The sequence below is a fragment of the Corvus kubaryi genome, unplaced genomic scaffold, assembly GCF_017639235.1.
Source record: "Corvus kubaryi isolate FWS band 111438036 unplaced genomic scaffold, C.kubaryi_AGA036_p1.0 64951, whole genome shotgun sequence".
Lineage (NCBI taxonomy): Eukaryota > Metazoa > Chordata > Aves > Passeriformes > Corvidae > Corvus > Corvus kubaryi.
The window spans coordinates 55,076-73,950 of NW_024581634.1; the positions used below are offsets into that span (position 1 = coordinate 55,076).

At 35.9% G+C, this 18,875-nt stretch overlaps 1 protein-coding gene across 4 annotated transcripts in view; it reads left to right on the forward strand.

Annotated features, from left to right (window-relative positions):
• LOC121672773 (cohesin subunit SA-2) overlaps nucleotides 1-18,621 on the forward strand; it is a 39,844-nt gene extending 21,223 nt beyond the window's left edge. The window contains exons 19-33 of one of the 4 annotated variants that reach the window (XM_042045606.1): nucleotides 823-893; nucleotides 1,236-1,323; nucleotides 1,416-1,496; nucleotides 4,543-4,635; nucleotides 7,011-7,185; nucleotides 7,623-7,762; nucleotides 8,893-8,994; nucleotides 10,637-10,785; nucleotides 11,312-11,440; nucleotides 11,807-12,012; nucleotides 12,411-12,600; nucleotides 12,686-12,799; nucleotides 13,585-13,711; nucleotides 14,038-14,115; nucleotides 15,304-16,748. In XM_042045606.1, the coding sequence (XP_041901540.1) occupies nucleotides 823-893; nucleotides 1,236-1,323; nucleotides 1,416-1,496; nucleotides 4,543-4,635; nucleotides 7,011-7,185; nucleotides 7,623-7,762; nucleotides 8,893-8,994; nucleotides 10,637-10,785; nucleotides 11,312-11,440; nucleotides 11,807-12,012; nucleotides 12,411-12,600; nucleotides 12,686-12,799; nucleotides 13,585-13,711; nucleotides 14,038-14,115; nucleotides 15,304-15,327 (1,767 nt within the window). In that variant the 3' untranslated portion in view covers nucleotides 15,328-16,748. Of the gene's footprint in view, nucleotides 1-822; nucleotides 894-1,235; nucleotides 1,324-1,415; nucleotides 1,497-4,542; nucleotides 4,636-7,010; nucleotides 7,186-7,622; nucleotides 7,763-8,892; nucleotides 8,995-10,636; nucleotides 10,786-11,311; nucleotides 11,441-11,806; nucleotides 12,013-12,410; nucleotides 12,601-12,685; nucleotides 12,800-13,584; nucleotides 13,712-14,037; nucleotides 14,116-14,681; nucleotides 15,097-15,303 lie in introns of those variants that run through there. The other 3 variants (XM_042045607.1, XM_042045608.1, XM_042045605.1) reach the window with 3 other exon arrangements.
• The last annotated feature ends 254 nt before the right edge of the window (nucleotides 18,622-18,875 follow it).

Sequence of the window (18,875 nt, forward strand, 5' to 3'; positions counted from 1 at the left end):
CAAGAAATGTGCCCATTTGTTTCCCTTTGTGATAAAAAGAAAGAATGAGAAGTAAAGCAAGGAAATGAGATGTCAGAAGTTGGCTTGAAGGAAAATGGCAAATACTCTGGTGGAAGTGTTGAAATCCTTAGTTCTTTGATGGGTTGTGCAACTACAGAATAGTAAAGCTTGCATTATCTCTGCTAGACTTAGGAGGAGTTTCTTGACCTCAGATAGTTTATCTTATGTACAAGTAGATACTTTTTTGACCCTTTAATTTTTACTCCTCTTTTTTTACTAAATGCAACTTTGTCAGAACTTATGGGACGATTAGAACACACCAGTTCCCTTACCTCTCTCAAAGCCTTTTTTTCTGTGATTGAAGTAAGATTGAAGTACTGACCTGTGGCCCATCTAGTCCAGTGTCTTTTGTCTGACAGTGGCCTCTGCTGGATTCTTCAGAGAAAATAGAAGCACCTATATTATACATTGTATTCCACTATCCTAGGCTTTTTCAATTTTTTTTTCCCCCCTCCCTTCTCCTGCCTCCCCACCCCGCTCTCCTCTCTCTTCTTCTGCCTCCATTTTATGGAATCATGGAATTGTCTAGGTTGGAAAAGACACTTAAGATCATTGACTCCATTTCTAGATATGAACTGCTTGCTACCTTATCTCTCTAACTCTTCTAAAAGCATATGTGACATGATAAATAATTTAGAATCAGGTCCCCACCCTCTCCTTCCCCCCAGTTTGGGGGTGTGTGTGTGTGTTTGGTTTTAGTAAGTTCCCCAGTTCACTTAGACTACACTGCTTGAGATGTCTCACTATATGATTATTAAATAGGGGGAGGAACCTGATGAAGATGATGCATATCAAGTCTTGTCAACACTGAAGAGAATCACTGCTTTTCACAAGTAAGTTGGCTTCTGCACATGTCTGTCAGGGTTTGTGGTGTGGGGGATTGTTTGTTTTTAATTCAGTATCAGAGTTTGTGGTGAGGGGGTTGCTTGTTTTTAATATGATATATCTTACTTTTTAATGCAGTTTCATGGGGTTTTTTTGCTTTGCTTTTTTTATTGTGTGTGTGTGTTGGTTGGGGTGTGGAGGTATTCAGTGGCTGGGTTTTTTCAACACTAATATTTTTTCTTTTTTTTTTTTTTTTTTTGACCAGTTAGGCTTTTAGTAGTTGTTAACTTCAAATTGCAGAAAGAGTATTAGTTAAATAATATTTTTTGCTTCATTTCTAATGCTTCCAGTGCTCATGACCTATCAAGATGGGACTTGTTTGGCTGCAACTACAAGTTATTGAAAACTGGCATTGAAAATGGAGACATGCCAGAACAGGTCTGTAGTTAAAACATGTTCTTTAGGCACAACTACAAATAGCTTTTGTTGCTCTCTTTGTCATCTAATGGTTTTTTTCCTTTTGATTTCAGATTGTTATTCATGCACTGCAGTGTACTCATTATGTAATCCTTTGGCAGCTAGCAAAAGTTACTGAAAGCAGTTCCACAAAGGTATGCCTTGTTCCAGTTGTATTGGTAAATAAACATTTGTAAATAGCTGCAGTGTCATCAAGTGGGAGCTGTGATGGAATTAAGACTAGGAATTTTCTTTCTATTGATACCTACCTAATCCTGCTTTTTAAAATAAGTTCTTCTGAATTCATAGTTTTAGTAGTCACATTCTTGACTTACAAACCTAGTACTTCCTTTAATTGTTTTTATTATTTAAATGTCAATATTATGTTTAATTTGATGGAATTTTACAGTAATAGTAAATAAACATGATACCTATCAGGCACAGTAACAATGCTAAGAAGGGGTAGAATGGTAGTTATCCCAGTATAGTCAGTCTTTCTACTCTCAAGTAGTGGATTTGAATTTGTCTGGAAACCTTGAAGAGTATCAGTGACAAGTCAGTGAGATCTAAGAATTTGTATACTATCATAGTATTCTTATTGCTCAATATGTAGCTATTCTACTTTACTCTTCATCAGTCTTTTAAATCTGTTGTTAAATAAAGACATGAAAAGATTAAGTTAAATTTCAGGTTTTTTCAGGGAATGATGAGAGGCCCTGTTCTGGTTCTATGTATAGTAATCTTGAAGGGCAAAGCTCTGGCAAATGTCATCTTTCTAATTTCACTTCTTGAAAAATCTTAGAGGAAGGATTAAGGTTTCCTGTATCCAGTGCTGCTTGAAGAGGCTGATTAGGTGGCTCACTCTGAACTGCTTAATGAAAAAAGGCTTTTTTTGAAAGGCCTAGGTAGTTACGAATGGATTTTTTTAAGTGCCAAAACATTTTGATGATTTCTCTAACTAAAATTTTAAAAATGTAATCCCTGTAATCAAACATACATTTTCTGCAGTCCTGTAAGAGGAGTGCTTTTTTACTGAAAATCTGTGCTGGAGTTGCACTACATTATTTGAGTTTCTTTACATCAGGGAGGAGACAAGTAAATTCTTCAGGTTTTTTAAATGTTCTGATTATCAGGCTTGTAATTAATATAAGAAAAAGAAGTTGTATATGACTGTCACAATTTACTAGGGAGAAAACAAAGGGAACTCATGGCATTAATAATGTATGAGTAATTAATAATCCATTATTACAGTATTCTCATTTTAATGTGAGGGTGCATACATTTTTCCTTTAAATTTTTTTTTTTTTTTTTTTTAGGATGTGGTAGTTTGAGCTTCTAGTAGATGCAGGAGTGGAAAATCATGCTATGTAACTTGTACTAATTTAGATCCTATAACAGAGAACAGCTGTATCAGATTATGGTGGTTTTCCCCTATGTGTTCAGACTTCTTTAGTCCAGTGACTAATTATAGTCTGAAGGTGTTAAGAGAGAAATAGGAACTTGACCACTGGCTGGCTGGTTTACCCATCTGTGTTCTAGTGGCTTTTCACATTTCCCACCCCAAATACCTGATAAGAAGTGGCTACACAGATTGTTCAGAGGCACCTAGGGGTGTGAAGGATCTGGAGGCTTTGTTACTTTAAAGGGTAAACAGCAGTAACAGTGATCAAAGGTTTATCACAAGCCTAATGGCAGAAGATGAGATAAATACTGACAGGTTAGTTTAGAAATGAAGATTAACCTAGCTGTTTTGCAGCAAAATGTAATTTGTAATACTTTCAGCAGGAATGAAAAGAACCTAATTGAAAAGTGGTCCCTTAAAGAGACTATCTTCTGCTCCTGCATAATAAAATTTGGTAAATTAAAGCTTACATTGGTTTAACTTCTGATTTACAACTATTTTATTGTATAACTGCTTGACTGCTGCCAAATATACTAAGTACCTACAGAAGTTCAGTTGACTTCTGTTCAATGAAAGTGGAATGTACAACAGCAAAAAATAAGCACAGAAACAGAAGTGACAGGAATGTACTGTGCCTAAAGATTTGGTTGGTTGGTTGGTTGATTTTTTTAGTTGGTTGATTTTGGCTTTTTTTGGCTTCTGACAACATTGTCAACGTCTACTGACTTTGCTCTTTGTGAACAGGTTTGTGAACTAAGTGTGGGAATTAGCTTCATAATACATGCACTAAATTGAAGACTATATAAATGGTTCAATTTTAATAAAAATGTAAATAATACTGTATAAAGGAAAGAAAATATTCCCACATATAATGTCTTAGCATCAGTGTAGTAATCTGAATGGTAAATGTTCAGAGAAAAGATTTTGTGTAGAAAAGGACTAATAAAATCATGTTATACTTAAATTCCTGTCAAGGAGAAGCTGTTGCTTTTGTTAATCCTGTTGGGATTAAACAACATGCTGTACCCAGTGTGTTACCCACTTTCTTGAAGGGAGAGACTTGTTTCAGTTTAGATTGCAGGCATAGTTTTTAGACGTCCCTCAGGTGTATTACATCTTTGGACTGATGCTGGTTACACAGTTGGTCTCATATTACAACTTCCCCAGTTCTACAGGGCTACATCGTCACATGATTGAGTGACACCAACTGTGTTACACATGTGGGTGGTACTTAGACCAATTTGATACTTTGTTTGCTCAGTAATCTACTCTTTGGGAAGTTATTGCAATTCCTGAAGCTACCTTTTTTTTTTTTTCAATGAACCGGGGAAAGAAAACCAACTGATCTGATAGTCCACTTTATCCCAAATCAGTGAATTAAAAAAATAAAATAATACCAAGTAGGCTTGTCTTTTCTAGTTATGAACAGCTGTCTAAAATCCTTTAGGCTGAAAATACAGGTATTTTAAAGAGAAAATGTTTTATACTCTGGAATTTTTGGGGGATGAGGGAGGTGTTAGGGTGTTTTAGGTTTCTTTCTGAGTTTTTTTAGTTACTACTTTTTTTATAAAATAACACGATTTTCATCCCAACTGCCATGTCTTCTGTGCTACACAGAGTGACAGAATTAAGGAAATTGCTGGTTGCTAATTTTATTTGTAATAGTGATTTTTTTAAATAATGTGACTTGAATGTTACCACTAAGGCCTGTGGTGGAATGCTCTGTGAAAGTACATGCACTAAATGGGACTATAAAATTGAAAAAGCAAAACGGTTATATGAAATCATTCTCTTTGAAGGAGGATCTTCTACGTCTAAAGAAACAGATGAGAGTGTTCTGTCAAATCTGTCAACACTACCTGACCAATGTAAACACTGCTGTTAAGGAACAGGTTAGTGCTGTTGTTACTTGTAGTCTTCTAATGCTGTACTTTTAAAGCAGTTGAAAATTTCTTCTTGCTAATATTTTTGTCACTTGTGTGGGAACGTGATGTCCTGGATGTTCAGGCTGAGTGCCCTTTGAGTGTGAATACATACTGTACTTGTATGCTTGCCCTCCTTATGTACATAGGATTTCAGAATCAATTTAAACTTTATTCTTTTGAGTAATTTTAGGTAGCATAATGTTTTATGCAAAGCAGCTTTTTGTTTCTTTAAATAATGACTCTGCAGATGTAGAAGCCTTCTGGGTGTAAGTTGAGAGAGTTCCATTTCAAACCTCTTGCTTGCCTTGTGCTAATGACCTACATCTCCTGTGGAGCTGTGGATTCATAGGCTCAAAACTGGAAGAGCTAAGGACAGCAGTTTAAAAGAGAAGTTATTTTATTGGTTCTGTCTTTGAATGCATGCAGGTGCAGCTTCCCTTCTCCTCCTCCTCTGTGTTGTTCCATAAGGCAGTATATTCCTCAGTTTTTCAGAGTCCCAAGAATTTCGGGATCTCAAAATCAGGAGGAAAAAAAGAGTACTTAAGATGAGTGCGTATATGTTTATATATGTACCAGTATGCACTGTAACCTAGGAGAGTTTATTGTTGGGAAATGGGAGTTTTTTGTAGTCACCTCACACACCTCACACGCACGCACTGATCTTTTGGTAATAGTGTTGTTTAGAGATGCTCTAGCAAATGATTGGAAGCTTCAACAACGATACACTGCTTGGAAAAGATGTGTGCAGTTTTATAGCCAGTCCTTCATACAGTTGTCTTTGCAGGGAGAGTTTTAGCTGGAAATAAGTTCTTAAATATTTTAGACATAAAAAATGTAGATATTAAGCTTGAGTAAGTAATGGGTGACAGTTCAGGCAGGAGTTCTGGCTTTTTTGAAATGCTGGCATGAAGGTTTTGGGGGTTGTCTTTAATTTGTGCTTCTGTTTCAAAAATAATTGAGACATCATATTGGGAAACTCTTGTCCTGAGTTCTGAGGATAACAGAGTCAAAGGAAATAATTAAACTGTAGGGGCTGAGTCTCTTCCAATCTGTGGGCAAATAGTTCTTTGGCCAGGACACTCATAGGATTTTGAGGTTCCAGTGAAGAGCACAGGTTACTGATAGCAGGATTAATTCTAAGTAAATGCCTTTAACAATCTTTAAAATGCTAAAATGAAAGAAAATGAAGAATGTCTCTATAGGGGAAGGACCAGATTATCTTCTAGGTAGACAGTTTAATTAAAGAAATAGAAAGCCAGGAGCCTTTTCACTGCCGAAGATAATAATAAGCTGGTTAAAGTGGAAAATCTGATCCACTGAGTCGCACAATTGCAGCTTTTGAAACTCTTGCTAGAACAAGAATATTCCTGAAGCTTAATAGGCTTGTTCTATGTCAAAGAGCTACCTAGTGTAATAGTCACAAGGTGTAGGATGTGAAAGTGCAAGTAACAAAACTACTGAAGCTCTGAGTAGGTCTTTCTAAGAGGCTGTATGACTCTCAGACTCTGGTGAATGCTCTAGAAACTAGAACTGCCAAGTTACACAGGGTATCTGTTGCATAGGGTACAATAGCCTTGGTTCCACTTCCCTTGTCTAATCTCATGAATGGACACAAAGGACTTCAGAGGAGCATGTGTATTTTTTGTGACCAGGAATTAGTAATACTTGCTTTGAGGAGTTAGAGAACACACCTGTTCATGGAAGTACTTGGGAGACTAGAGCCAAAGAGAAGGTGCAGCACTAAGCAGCTTGTTGCCTTGGTCTGTTAGTTTGAAGAGTGTCAGTCTCTGTCAGGTACTAAGACATTTGAACTTTCTGGGGCAGTGGAGTACAGACATTTAAATCTGATGTCAGATGCACAAGTTAGCCAGCAAAACAAAAAAATCGGTTGCACTTTTGGATTTTTGGACATTAGGATTTAAAGGGATTGAATAATCTCAGGTGTTACATGTTAAACAAACATGATTGAAACTATTTTTTAAAAAGACAGCAAAAAGGAGTTCGTACTATGTTTGGAGTCCACGAAGTTCTCTAGTGGCCTAATGTAGATCCGTCAGGCAGAATTTGGGAGTTTCAGGCTTCTCATGTTTTAATCCTGCAATATTTGCATGTTTAGTTGGTATCATCTGTGCAATATTTTTGTTTGGAGACTCAGTCTTGATACAGGAACCTGCTGTGAGAAGCTGTGCACATTTTGACTTCAGTTGGCCTTTGCAGTTGTGTAGGACTTCAGTGACCTGTGTACACTGTTGAGGTCTTAAGTATTTTGTCAAGTGCAAATACATTATTCTAAACAAAATCCACTTTCCAAGCAAGTATTTACTAATGTTTCTTTTTAACAGGCTTTCACAATTCTGTGTGATGTGCTGATGATCTTCAGCCATCAGATTATGACAGGAGGACGTGACATGTTGGAGCCACTTGTTTACACTCCTGATTCTTCCTTGCAATCTGAACTACTCAGTTTTATTTTAGATCATGTCTTCATTGATCAGGATGATGATAATAATAGTGCAGGTTTGTACAAAAATTAAGTTTCTTTTATATTACTTGTTTTCTAACTAGTATCTTTGTTTCCTTGTGCATTTGTGGGTTTTTGTGGTGGTGGTATTTTTTGTTGGGTTTTTTATTTGCCTGGTTGTTTTTTTGTTTTAGTCTTGTTTTGTCACTGAGAGGTGTGCATGTACACAGAGGTAGATTTGGCTTTTAAATGTCATCTGATTAAAGGATTTTCTGTATTGGGAACATGTAGGGTAATTGCAGTAAGGGTTTGGTTTAATAGGCTCAAATATTTGTATCAGGGTGAGAGACTTGTCAGTGGACAATGAAGTGCATTGCCATCAGAGTTGAGATCTGATTTTCTGAATCCTGACTACTAGCCCATACAGTTTCCTATATAAATGATTAAATATGGAGTCTTTAAACCTGACAGTTTTCCTGTTCTGAACTCCTAGATGGACAGCAGGATGATGAAGCCAGCAAAATTGAAGCATTGCACAAAAGAAGAAACCTACTTGCAGCTTTCTGTAAGCTCATTGTATATACTGTGGTGGAAATGAACACAGCTGCAGACATTTTCAAGCAATATATGAAGGTAAATTTGAAGCTTAGTAGTGATACTTCATAAAACTACTAGAATACAGTAGTTGTGGAGTTTTTAACTATTACTTAGTTTTTTACCTTACAAGATAACTGATTCAAAATCTGACGAATTCAAAACTCCAGAGCTGTAGGTCCTTTTCTGTATGTAGGGAGAAAAATTACTGAGATGAGTTTCACAGTTCCAGTGTGTGGGTGGTAGGGAGCGAGGAGGGAAACTGACTAATTATTTTGATGTCGTTTTTACTAGTTTTATGTTCTTATTCTGATTGATGGTGTATTTTTAATTCACTTATTAGTTTAGTAGGCTTTTTGAGAATGTTTTTCCAAAGATCAACTCCATGATGTCTAGCCTCATTAAATGATTTAAGTTTAAACTTTGTAGAAGAGAAATAAGGTTTGAGTCCCCTCTACTCCTCCCCCCATTCTTTTTATCTGTTTCAATCTTTCTTAAATATAAAAGTCTCTCCTGGCTCATGGGATTCACAGCTGCACACTAATAGAAGTTCTCATTTTGTGACCATGATAAAGCTTTGCTCCTTGGTGATTACCTTAAAACTTAAAATTTGGGCAGCCTGCTTTTATCTGTCTGAGTGCCCTACATATATTTTGATTCTCCAGATAACTAGTTGGGTCTGTCTTAAACCTGAAATACTTAAAAAACTGAACAGGCGGCTGTCTTTTTGGACACATTATGGCTATGATGCTGTCTGTAAGTGCCTCCTTTCAGCAAAGAATATAGAAAACTCCCCACCAGAGTTACAGGAGTTACTAAAAAGATTAGATTCTAATTTTGTACCCTGAAGGGGTGAACACGTGTCATTAACAAATATGTCATGGCCTTGAAGATAAATAGGTCATTCTGCCTCCAAAGTAATACTCACTGCAAGAACTAAAAGTGGGTTTATTCTTTTTGCATTTAAATTTTTTTAAGTATTATTTTGGAGGTTTAGGGTATAATTTTGGTGTAATCCTAAACATGTTGGGTTTTTTTCCTTTAGGTAGTGTTTGATTTTTATTTTTTAAAGCGCACATCCTAGATCTTGTTTTCAGAAGAATTCAGTAGTTGCAATGTTGTCAACTAATATTGACAGTTAACCTTTTTTGTTTGTTTGTTTTTCCTAGTATTACAATGACTATGGTGATATTATTAAAGAAACGATGAGTAAAACAAGACAGATAGACAAAATCCAGTGTGCTAAAACACTTATTCTTAGTTTGCAGCAGGTAAGAATTTACAGTGGTTTATGCATGAAATTCCATACTGTAGATGATGTTCTGTTGTTTAGTAGCTAGTTTGAGGTATGGATGAAGAAATTTTTATGGATGGTAGGGATAAATAGGTTTAAACTGAAATGCAACTATTTGCAAAACTGCTAGAACTCTTCCTATACTTACCAAATATTGTACCACAAAAAATGTAGGAGAGGCCAATAAACACAAAATGAATGTAACTCTATGAAACCTTCATAACTCTAAAACAATAGTTTAAGTCATGTATTCAGAAATATGTTGTGAAATGGCCAGTTTACTTGTTTGTGAACAGATAAATACTTCCCGCCTGTGTGGCGTGGGGTTGTGGTTTGGGGTTTTTTGTGGGGGTTTTGTTTTGCTTTGGTATGTTTTTTTGGTTTAGGTTTTTTTAAAAAACTATTCTGAGAATTAATTTGAAATAGTAATTTCTTAGTGTTTAGTAGGGACATCACACATATTTGATATTAAAACAGAATTTAATGCCCTCTTCAGTGAAGTTTGTTTGTGTGGAAACCTGATGAATTCAATTAAGGCTAGCATTTGATTCATCTGCTCACATAAACCATCTGCATGGATTTTATTCACAGGCTCAGAACAGTAGAGCCATATATCTGCAAAACACTGTAATCCAGCATAGATCACTGCTATCCATGAAAGGAAAATATACCCAAATTTGTCTTCTCTCTCCCTGTTTTTTTTGACTAAAGGTTATGAAGCTCTGCATAGTGAATGTAGATCTAGATATTGATCCTGGTGGAGACCAAACAGAAATAGTCCTTATTAAAGTAAGGACTGGTTTATCAGTACAGATATTGCCAGTACAAGGGAGCATGAAGCCTTTCCTTTTGATAGCAGCATGACTCTTAAGTAGCTAGTGGAACTGAAGTGTGAAATATGTAACTAAACACTCTTTGGTTTATTCTTTGTGGTACTGAAGAGTGAAGTGTGTGTTAGACAAAACTAGAAAAATTGATTATTGGTAGGATGAGAAAAGGATTGATCAAAGAAAAGAAAAGACTGTAAAGTTCAGAGTATTTGGCTCTGACAACTATTGATGAGTACTTAAAAAATCTCATAATTGGTGACAGAATTTCTGGTGTCTTTGGCAATTTCCCTGAAGACATGTTTCCATTTTAGAATTTCCTCTTTATACTTGTATTTTGGGAAGGAAAATTAAAAAAAAAAAAAAAAAAAAGAATTGGGAATTAGTAGTTTGGCAAAGTATTACAGTAAAGACCAGGTGAGAATTACCCCATTTATATCTTCTCTGTTAATGTATGTAATTAGGGAATCCTACTAATTTTTTGTATTCTCAACTGTAGATCACCTGATTTAGTGAAGCACTGAAATCTGTTATCTAGAAATCTGTCATACAGTTTGAGTGCTTGGACAGTGCATTTCAAAGTTTATCTCTGGGGTGCAGACTCTTCAAGAGTAGCTTTGACTTCACTGTCCAAAACTTCCATATTTGTCTCTTGGTGTTGTCAGATTAAGAATGGGGTGAAAAAAAAGCTGTAAAACATACTTTTAAACAGAAACTTACCTCTGTGTGTATTGGTCCAAAGTTTGGCATAATCTTTTAATACATGAAAATTTCCCTTTTTATTCCATACAGCTCTTCAATGAAATGATTCAAGAAAATGGTTATAATTTTGACAGATCATCACCAACATTCAGTGGCATAAAGGAACTTGCTCGACGTTTTGCTTTAACATTTGGATTGGATCAGTTGAAAACAAGAGAAGCTATTGCTATGTTACACAAGTAATTGTGTGCTTTGTATTACTTCCACTTTTGTAAACACTTCTTGACTAACATAAGATAATCTTTTTCATCCAGTTTAATACTAAGTGCATCAGCCCTAGAGATGATATAGCACATATATTAATTAGACAACTACGGTTTTGTCTCTGAGTAAAAGCCAAATGTTTCGTATTGTTGGTGTTCTCCAGCATCGTTGTATAAGTATGTAAATGATACCAGTGTCAATGCTATAATGAAAAAGCCTTTTTAATGCCTGGTCCATAACAGTAAGAACTGATCCACTTCATTATCAGTGGTGGTCATGTTGTCCTCATGCAGAAAACTTGCAATGCAAGGTAGAAATTCCATGACAGAAAGAGTGTGTCTAGATTCAAATAATGACTGGTATTCACGTTTTTTGCTGGAATATGGAAACGTCAAATTATTGCTTTCTTGACATAAAGGAAAGGGGTTCAGTTTTAGTAGCTCACGGTGCTTTGAACTTTTGTTTGTTCTTTTTCTGATGCAATTTTTAATTTCTTCTTAGGGATGGCATAGAATTTGCTTTTAAGGAGCCTAATCCACAAGGTGAGAGCCACCCACCATTAAATTTGGCATTTCTTGATATTCTCAGTGAGTTCTCCTCGAAACTTCTCAGACAAGACAAAAGAACAGTGTAAGTATTTTCTTAATATTCTTAACATTTGTAATGATAACCACAAAAGACATGCATCAGAATAAATACTTGTGTATTGTATTCTTCCAAAGTGGAATCTTTGACACATCAAGGTAAGTTTACACTAACGTAGTCAAGTATATCCACAGAGGGTAAATTGTATTTATCATTGTTATTTTTCATTTTATGGTGAATGAACAGAAATTGTATTCCAGATTTGCTGTTGTCAGGCCTTTCTGTTAACTAGATGAGAAACATCGGGTGATAATTTCACCCCAAAACACAAATTAAGTGGTTACTTACCTTGACGTGTTAACGTTTTGTTACAGATTTTTTGCATCTCTGTATTTCTGTTTCCATTTAAAGGTATGTTTACTTGGAGAAGTTCATGACCTTTCAGATGTCTCTACGAAGAGAAGATGTGTGGCTTCCTCTCATGTCCTACCGAAACTCTTTATTAGCTGGTGGGGATGATGATACCATGTCAGTGATTAGTGGAATCAGTAGTCGAGGATCTACAGTAAGAAATAAGAAGACAAAGCCAGCAACAGGCAAGCGGAAAGTACCCGAAGGTAGAACTTCTCTCATCTTAAAATTTACTAGAGTAGATATTCATATAAACTGTGTTCCATATTTGTTAGTGTGAGTATATTGGTATGCCTTAGTGTATTTTTTCAGAACAGGTAACTTCTGACCATGTATATGTCTTAGTGAGAAAGGTATTCATTTGATTCACAAAAGGAAATAAGGGCATAACACAGTGTTAAGTCATACAATAGAAAAATACAGAAATGCTCCAGCCAGTGATTATAAATCCAGGCCTTTTGAGGCACATATAAGACTTTGTGGCAAAATTAAAGCAATTGATTCTCTGTAAACAGAAAGTACACATTTAATTCGTGTTTCAATATTCACTTTTAGACTAGTTTGAAAAAATCTTCATGGATGTTCTTCCTGTGTTTGCTTCCAGCTGAAGAAAGCAGCAGTAGTGACAGTATGTGGCTGAACAGGGAGCAGTCAATGCACACACCAGTCATGATGCAGACACCTCAGCTCACTTCCACGATAATGAGGGAGCCCAAGAGATTGCGACCTGACGAGAATTACATGGGTGTCTATCCTATGCAGCCTGAGCACCACCAACCGCCGCTCGACTACAAGTACGTACATGAGTAGGTCTGCTTTGTGTTAGTGTTCATGCACAAAACCAGTACATGTTTAAAATAGAATAATGGTCTTTTTAAGCACGCAAGTAACGTGGATGTTGGCTCAAAGGCAACAGGAAGAAGCCGCGCGGCAACAACAGGAGAGGGCAGCGATGAACTACGTCAAGCTGAGAAGCAACTTGCAACATGCCATGTGAGTGGAGTGAAATGTTCCTTCAGTGGGTTGGGGAGGGGAGGGTTTATAAATGCTGTGTTAACACCTGTATCTTTTAAGAAGGATACATCTTCTAAGTTTAAAAGTTCTCTGCATTCTTAAGGCCTGTGTGGTTCTACAAAAAAAAGTACAGATTGCAAACAAAAACCATGGGCATATGTATTGAGGAGCTTTACATCTTTCCCCTACTTTTTGATTATTTTATTACCAGTACTTCATGTAACATAGTTTCAATGGTGGCTTTTTTTTTTAATACAGTGACACCAATTAGTATAATTAGAATGACTCCTTAGTTTTCTCATAAGATCTGATGTTTCATGTAGAAGTTATGACGAAAGAGGATGAAGGACTGTGTGGGAATATTTGTAGTGGTTTTACAGATCTGCTTTATTGCAAAGACATTCTTCCTTGCCTTATCATAAGGCAGAAACAATTTTTCTTTAGGTGGCAAAACCTAAGTTCTTTCTCACTTGAGCATAAATTAGGTATAGAGTAGATCTGCTTACCAGTTCTCACACCCTCTCAGAATACCCATTTAGCAGTGTAGCACGGTTATCTAAATTGACCTTTTCTAGGCGTTCTCCCACACTCTCTCAGTATCTTCTCGTTAAATACCAGCTTTCTTTAGTAGTAGTTGTGCATTTATTTAATTACTTCATTTCTGTTTCATCTAATCATTTGTTGGGAGTCCCTTACTGAGCATTAGCTTTTTAAATAGATAAAAGTTAACTTGATTTAGTAAACAGTATTGCTTTTCATTTCAGTCGACGTGGCACAAGTCTAATGGAAGATGATGAAGAGCCAATTGTTGAAGATGTGATGATGTCATCAGAAGGGCGGATTGAAGATCTTAATGAAGGCATGGATTTTGACACCATGGACATAGACCTAGTAAGAAATTTACTACTCTTTTGATGGTTTTAGGATTTGTATTTCTGCTTTTGAAGTAAGATATTTGAAATTTTCCTTCCTATAAAACAAAAATCATTCTGGTTGCTTTCTGCATTGTTAAAGGGCTGTGCTGTTGTCTATATACAAGAGCCATCTGCTCCAACTGCCATACAAAAAGCAAGAACGCTTCCTGTAATAACTAATAATAACGTTTATCTCTTGTGAATTCTTACCCCTTGAGAGTTCAGCTTCACTGACTACAGTGTAAAACCTCTGCTCTTCTGGTGAAATTACACTTAACCTGTTTGTTTGTTTGCTTTCTAAAGCCACCATCAAAGAACAGGAGAGAAAGAACGGAACTAAAACCAGATTTCTTTGACCCCGCTTCAATCATGGATGAATCGGTAGGTTAACTTATGTAAGGGGAAAGTAATGTACATCAATCTTAAGGTTTCCATACTCTCTTACTTCAGATTTTAAATGGAAAGAATGCAATCTTCAGGTTGTCACTGTTAGCTTATTTTGACAGACTGGTACAGTCAGAGAAGTATTTTATGCTGTAATTCAGCTCCATACATTCTAGGGTAGTCAGTGTTCCTTGCAAGTTCATAGGATTTTTGTTCTTAATATTTATATATACCTATGTAAAAATTAAAAGCCTATGATTCTGAGCAGAAAATACATCTGGTGTGGAAAAGACCCTCGCAGAGACTGGTAGCAAAGAGCGTTAGAAAAATAAAGAAATGTGCATATACAGTATTAAAGGCAAGTTTCCTGTTGTGCTGAGCTTAGTTCAGTGACTCTGGTGTCATTACCAAATGTCAGCATTGGACGGTTTGCATTTTGTGGTTATTTTTTTTCTTTAATTGGCATATTTACTTTTGTGCATAAGTAAGATAATGGAGAAAATAAGATATAATACAGATATCTGTTTATAGAGATGAGAGGTATTTTTTCTTTCCATATGAAGTTTTAGGTCCAAAACATCCGAAGTCTGTAGTTTCTGCTTGCAGTTGCCCTTTTATCCGACTTGATAAATCTGCAGTCTCTATTCTCTTTTAAAAATCTGCATGAGGGATTCCTTCTGTCTTGAACCACTTGTAAAGTGTGCAGCCATTTTTGACCTTGTGTAGCTGGTACAAAATTACACTGGAAATAACAAGCTGCAGCAAGCCAGCAGAGGACAGTACAACAAGGCTTCCTGGGAATCTTGGACAGCTTGGTGGAATTTGGAAGATGGTTATGGGTTTTTTACAGTATTATTGCAGCGTGAACCTGTTGTTGTTTATGGGAGAAAGAAGTCCTAAATACTGTTTTAAATGCAAATCCATATATTTTGTACCAGTAGGGCTTTGCTTTAGTAATAATGAATCAGTTAGGTTGTGCGTCTGGCTGTCGTGTGTTCTGTTCCGGAAGTAACACCAAGAAAATATCTTACCTGTTCTCTGACATTCTGTTTTACAATAGTTCTTCCCCTCCTCTTCTTGATTTTTCCTGGACTGATCTGTGAAATACCAGTCACTTTTTAGTCTGACAATGCTGAAACCTTGGCCTTCTCCAGGTTGCATTTAATTGATTTGCTCCCCTTTTAGCTTTCCAGCTCTAACACTAGTTGAGGACCGCTCTAACAGGTTGAGGTTCCCTCCCCGGCCCTGCTGTGCCGCGGGCGCAGTGCGCGGGAGCGGCCGCGCGGGGGCAGCCGCCGGCAGCGGAGCGCAGCGCGGGGAGCGCCGGGGTGGGGCCGGGCGGGAGCGGGGCTGCGCAACAGCCGCTCCTTTACATAACCCCCCCGACGGGAGACAGGCCGCCAGATAACACGGGCACACGTGAAATCGGAGCTGAATCTAACAGCCAGTGTTCAGTGTAAAAAAAAAAAAAAATTCATAAATGAAAAAAAAAAAAAATCTCAGAATAAAGTTTATTTGCTTTATTCATGTAATTTATTTCAGGGATCCCTTATTCTTGGAGTTGTTGCACTTGTTTTTAATAGGTGTAGACATAATAAAGCTGTTTAATTTATTCAGATGCACATGGTTTATGATCAGACTTCTAGTCTGTCTTTTAATTTTTTGGTGTGCCCAGTTATTACTGGCACCAGAGGCAGTTCTGTCTGTGTGCTGCATTGTAGGAGGCACCCAAAGTGAATTTAATTAAAAGAACAGTAAAAATTGGTTTGTGAACAGATAAATATGAACAGCAGTGTTAAGGTTCAGGAAAATTTAGTCTGTTTTGGCTCTTGCTGACTTTATAAAGTCCTGTAAGAGCTAGGGCACTCACAAAATCTGGATCTTCTGGGTTTTTTTGGCACATCAGTGGTCATACCTACTTCCATTGGCATAGAAAGCTATATATCCTGTTCTCACATGGGAAGTGGAAAATGATTCTTTGTTTCAGGAAAACTTTTTCTTTCCCTAGTCACCCAATCTCCTGAAGTACAGTTGCTTGATTTTACCTGATGACTGTTTGATTTTTTCACTGTCTTCCTGACAGAGTGGATACATTTCCTAGGAAATGTTAAGTTTGTGTCCTGGTTGGCTGATGTGGGATGGCCTGTGGTTTCTGTGATCACAGATGCAGCAGCAGCCGGTGTCTGAAGTGTTTTGTCCCAGGTTTAGTTGCTGGAAATAACACACTTGATTTCAGATTGAGGCCAGTAGAATGTCATTGTCAAAGAACTCTGAGTTAGGCACCTAACTAAAAATTCTTTTGCAATTATTGCCTAAAATAATTAAAACACAGACTTTATCACATCCCTACTGGATCTAATTAATTTCAAGTGTGAGAAAAATATTTCTAATGAATGAGGAGCCCTTTTCATATTATTATCTAAATCAGAAGTATGGTTAATCTGGTTTGGAAGAAAAATAAACTTAATAATGCCTTAACATATCTTGAAGTGTCTTAATCTTAAATCATATACTAATTGCTTTGTTATTTGTTAAATGTGTAGTAAACTACAAATTGACACCATTTCTAACTTTTTTTTTAGGTTCTTGGGGTGTCAATGTTTTAATACCAGAGCAGCAAATAAATCAGTGGTGAAGTCATTTTCTAAGTGGAAGAGGAAGTTTTTCAATACAAAATTGTGGTAGATACAGTGAAATTCTGAACAGATTTTTCTCTAAGGAGAATGACATGCTTTCAAGATCAAGTGCATTGAAGGGGCAGTTTTGTTTGCCTGAAAGAAAAAAGAAATGTAAAGGACAAGTAAACAATTTGAGGATAAGCTACACTTTTTGTTGGGGAAAAAAAAAATCAATATTTTATTTATGTGCTATCAGTTTATTTCTGGATCATAAGAAGTATTCCCTCTGAGTTTTGTTCTTAACAGTCTGAGAGGTGTTTGGTACAGATTTGAGCCCCTCTCTATACATTTGCTGGCTATACTAAATAATCATGAGCTCTGCTGGATTGCTGTTCACATCCACAAACTGAAATAGTAGATGGATTGGTTTTCTTACAGTGATAGAACGAACCAGAAGAGTTGTCAGTATTTTCAATCAAATGCAAACTTCAGCAACAGAAGGTTTGTATTAATTAATCATGGAAAAAAATACATAAAGCAGAATTTTAACAGCTTTTTAATCTAAAACACACTTTTTATTCCAAAAGCTTCATGTTAGCCTTCTCAGAAAGGTCCATAAGCTATAAGCTACCAGAACGTAACAGATTTCACTCTTGCTTGCCCATTACCAACCCTGAAAGTTTGCTTGTCCTTTAAGAAAAATGTAATGTTGTGAAATTCCTTCCAGTAGTGCCACTGTATTTTGTCTCCAAATAAAAGAAGCTTATTGTAGTATGTTTGCAGAAAAATTCTAAACAAAAATTATACAGCTTATTAGAGTGTGGGAATAGGGATCTAAATTTTAAATAAAATTATATATATATATAAATTGGTGCTGATTTTATAATTGCGCAGTTTGTTTAGTTTTTTCTTACTTTTAAATTCCAACTTAAAATTATGAGGTTTCAGAAATATATTGAAAGTTTAACAATGTTTAAAAATAGAAGAGCATGAGAATTCATGCTTTAAAAATGATTTTTAAATTTGTATTTTATATTGTTTTATCTATCTGTCTTTGCAAGCAGTCTTCAGGTTAAAGATACTTCTAACAGGTTACAGTACATTTCCTCTATATGTAAATTAGATTGGATAATAGAAATTCATAAACAACCCATAATATTCTTTGAAAGCTAAGCTTTAAACTTCATTTTGTGTCCATTCACAAATAAATTAAATTTGGTCTAAAACAGAAAGTGGATCTATGCCATTTTGACATTGACTCATTTTGCAAGGCTTAGGCAGCTAGACATCATTTTAAAGGAAATATTAACTTATATTACATATGTATATTTTTTGTCAGTTGTCTCTCAGTTCTTGAGGTATATTATTTTAATCATTCCATGCCTTAATACGCTTGCAATACAAGAATCTCCCCAAATGGGTGAATACAAAAAGGCTTCCTGTTTTTAGACTCAGAAATTAAACATTCGGCTGTGGTAGCCAAAAACCATAGATTATCTAAAGGATCATGATAAAATATAATTATTTTACTAAGTCATGGGGTAACAACAAACTCAAAACTAGATCTGCCTAACTCATTTTACATAAATAAATACTCTCATGTCTAAAAGTACTGCCTATATTGTTTTCCACACCACTGCATTTAATAGAACTGCTGAGAGGACTGTATATATGATTTTAAACTTAAGTTGATTTTTCTTACTCTTGAAGGAGTGTTTCTTTGTGAAAGCAGTTCTTACAGCTTTGTTTTCAACCAGCTAAAAATGTTTTATATATTTACCTTAACCTGTTGTCCTCCACATTCTATTGTCCTAATTGTACTGTTTTCTGATTTGTATTTATGTCTTGAGACAGTAACTTTTTGAATAAAAATAAACCTACAGTATGTTGTATGTTTGATCTTTTTAAATTGGGGTTATGGGAGGACAGTGAAGAAAGGGGTATGAGTAATGCAAATGTTAATGTTTATAGAAATCAAAATCTTTTTCCATGTCTTTTAAGTGTTTGTCTCAGAGTTGGGATAATGTATGAAAAACTGCACTGTTTTATATTTGTAATAAATTGTACAAGTTTTTAAAATGTGAATAAAGCACTAATTGGGTAATAATTTAAAGCAGAAAAGTTAATGCAATCATGATT